Here is a 3592-nt window from a genome sequence, read left to right on the forward strand (position 1 = left end):
GGAGGCTTTGAATCTCAGAAGCACTAAAATGAACAGTTCTCATCTAGAAGTGGTTCTAAAAGTAAAGTGAACTACCTGGTCTTTAAGAGTGTCTGAAGAACCATTCTAGAGAAAGATGGGGAAATATATCCAGGTTCTACTACCACCAGCAAGAGATTTGGGAGCTCAGCAACTGGCAGGAGGAGCTGGTGGGAGCTAGCGCCACCAAGAGCTGCTAAGAGTTATCTTCCACCATACAGTTATCACCTTGTGGGCAGGAATTATGTCTTATCATCCATCATATGCCCCCATATTCCTTAATACAGTTCTCTGCACTTAGTAACTAGTACAGATTGATCTTGTAGATTTCAAATGGTTAAAAATTATTTATTTTAGGTATTAGTTTTTTTCCGGTTTATTTACACACTTATTAATAAACAAGGGCCAATACACAAAGTATTAATAAGATCAAAGGATACAGGCCAAACAGATCATTCTATGAATTATAATAGGTAAGTCTTATCTAACAAATTGCCAGATCCCATGTATATAAATTATAATTGCCCCACATGAAAGCCTTCAAAGATTTAAAAAAAAAAAAAAATGATTAGAGGTAATATGGGTTACTATGGGTGGCCCCTGGGACTTCCTGGAATTGACTGCCCTTCATGTGGCTTCCCTCCATGTGACACTATGAATCCAGTCTTATCCTTGGGACTGTTCTTCTAAATAAATTGTTGGCAGTAATCTCACTGCTTGTGTATATATGTTGCTGTCTCTGGACTCCTTCCTTACTGAATCTTCTCCAAGAATTAGAAATCTTTGCTAATGCAAAATGGTCTTTTCTCAATGATTTTATTGAAAGTAACTTTGACGTCCTTATTCCTTAGGCTGTAAATCAGGGGGTTCAGCATTGGCACAATAATGGTGTAAAACACAGAAGACACTTTGCTTTGGTCCATGGAGTTGGCATTTGATGGCTGCAGGTACATGAATGCTAGAGAACCATAGAATAGTGTAACAGCTGAGAAGTGGGAGCTGCATGTGCTGAAGGCTTTGGACCTGCCCTCAGTGGAGTGGATTCGCAGTATGCTGGCAATGATGGAGACATAGGTACCAAGGATGGTCAAGGTTGGTGTAAGAATATTAAATACACTGAAGCACAAAAGTACCACTTCGTTGATGTAGGTATTGGAGCAGGAGAGCTCCAGAAGTGCTAAAATGTCACAGAAGTAATGGTTGATTATTTTAGCCTTACAGAAAATCACTTTTAGCATGCAACCTATGTGAGCTGTGGCAAGAGTCAAGCCCATCATATATACCTCAACTACCAACCAGGAGCAGACCTGATAAGACATGGTGACATTGTAAAGCAGTGGGTTACAGATGGCAACATAGCGATCATATGCCATCACAGCCAACATATGACACTCTGCAACAGCAAAAACAAGAAAGAAATAGAGCTGAGTCATGCATTCAGGGTAGGAAATGGTATTCTTCTCTGTCACAAAGCTCATCAGCATTTTGGGGGTAATGATTGTGGACTGGCAGAGATCAATGAAGGACAAACTGCTGAGGAAATAGTACATGGGGGTGTGCAGGTGAGAACTGAGCCCAATCAGTGTGATCATGCCCAGGTTGCCCACCACTGTGACCACATAGACTCCTAGGAAGAAAAGAAAGAGGGGCAGCTGGAGTTCTGGCTTTTCTGTCAGCCCAGCGAAGATGAACTCAGTCACTGTGGAGTCATTTTCTGCTGCCATTTTCCTCTGGGAATTTTATGGAAGAGAAGAAGAAATTAGAGGTAGGTGTTAATTTATGCAGTGTGAAACAGATGCAAGTCTTATCATTCAGGTATCTGCAGTTCTCTCTCTCTGTCCCTGTTCTATGTTGAGATCCCTATATTATGGGTCATGCAAATAAACATCAGATGAAATTATATTGTTTTTAATTTCTGTGCTATAAGGGTGGGTTTTAGTACTGACCAGTCTGAACATTCAAAGAACTGTTTTGATAACTTGGAATTTTGAGTGTTCTGAGCCCTGTTGGTACAATGGTTAAGCACTTGGATGTTAACTGGAAGGTTGGCAGTTCAATCCCCCCAAGTGGCTCTATGGGAGAAATACATGGTAATATGCTTCCGTAAACATTACCAGCTTAGAGAACCCTATGGTGTAGTTCTGTTCTACCATGTGAGATCAGTAAGAGTTGAAAATCTGCTCAATGAAATCTAACAACAACAACAACAAAGCAGTTTTCATGCCTTATTTGCAATTTTCTCAACTCTTCTGAAAAACATATACCACCAAGTACTAAGCATTTGTTGCCATTGAGTTGATTCTGACTTATGGCAATCCCATGTGTGTCAGAGCAGAGCTATGCTCCACAAGGTTTTCAATGGCTGATTTTTTGGAAGTGTATCACCAGGACTTTCTTCTTTGTCTCTTTAAACATTTGGACTGTACAGAGTTTCCTCGACAATTACTAATATACTTATTTTACATATTAGGTCACTAAGGCTCAAACTGGTTTAATTTTTCCCCATAGTTAGGCATATTGTAACAAGTGATCAGTATATGACAGAAGGCCTGTCTATCTCTATATGGGTCTTTCCCCATTTCACCTTCCATTTCTTCTTTTAGCTACTCATATCTGCTCTCCTATCTTATCTCTGTCATATCAGAGAAACCATTCACCACAATTAACATGAGGCAAGTATTAATGGAAAGTACAAAAATAATGTATTGACCACTGATGTAGGCTGGTCTCCCTTTAGAGAGTACATTGGCTACTGGCACCAATTTACAAATATAGAAATAGTGTTTCTGGAAAGTAACTGAATGACCAACATTAAGTATATCACTCAAATTCAGCTTCACATCCAGAGAGGAAGTGTGTTTTCTAATGAGGAGAACTCAAAAGTTCCTATGACTCAAGATAGAACTCATTCATTCTCAAAACACCATGTGTTACATACTCTTGTATAACCTGATGTGGTCCATGACACTTGAGGCTTTTGTTCTGGAGGATCATAGCTACAGAATGGAAATTTTGCATGGTATTTAGACTATCCTGTCTTTGCATGTCCAGGCAAGTTGTCTTGGTGTATTTTGCATTCACTTTCAAATCAGGCCTTTTATCACTCCCTTGATGGCGTTAAAGAAAAATTTTTTGATGGCATTAAAGACCAAAGCAGAAAGAATGTATATACCTCTGAGATGTGAGTTTTGAAGGAAGTTGATGAGTTTCTGCCATGGTATACCATGATAATTGTTCTACATTAAAAAAAATAAGAGATCAAAGGATATCATCAAAGATTGATGGTATGTCAAAAACAAGGAAAAGAGTGTTGACATAAGAATGAATGTGAAGTTGATATTACTATTTTTTTATGAGAAATAAAATTTATAATAAAAGACTTGAACTAATGCTGACATCTTCTGGAAATACCAATCTGCTAAAAACAAACAAACCAACAACAACAACAACAACAACAACAAAATCATGTGCAAAATACATGAGAGATTCATTGAATATAAGAACTAGAAAAAATTTGTGATAGCAATAATTAACATTTTTCTGTGATTCCAATTGGACCAGCATCTATATTAGA

The 3592-nt window shown here is 38.3% G+C and overlaps 1 protein-coding gene across 1 annotated transcript; it reads right to left on the reverse strand.

Annotated features, from left to right (window-relative positions):
* Positions 1 to 791: 791 nt before the first annotated feature.
* On the reverse strand, positions 792 to 1742 carry LOC100672362 (olfactory receptor 8G50-like). The gene has a single exon (XM_064268330.1). It carries the CDS (start codon positions 1740 to 1742, stop codon positions 792 to 794), a length of 951 nt encoding a protein of 316 aa, XP_064124400.1.
* Positions 1743 to 3592: the final 1850 nt, after the last annotated feature.

The sequence above is a fragment of the Loxodonta africana genome, chromosome 15 (assembly GCF_030014295.1).
Source record: "Loxodonta africana isolate mLoxAfr1 chromosome 15, mLoxAfr1.hap2, whole genome shotgun sequence".
Classification (NCBI taxonomy): Eukaryota; Metazoa; Chordata; class Mammalia; order Proboscidea; family Elephantidae; genus Loxodonta; species Loxodonta africana.

What these genes read in the sequence shown, in the direction of transcription:
- LOC100672362 (XM_064268330.1), bottom strand. Translation starts at nt 1,742, where the DNA reads ATGGCAGCAGAAAATGACTCCACAGTGACTGAGTTCATCTTCGCTGGG.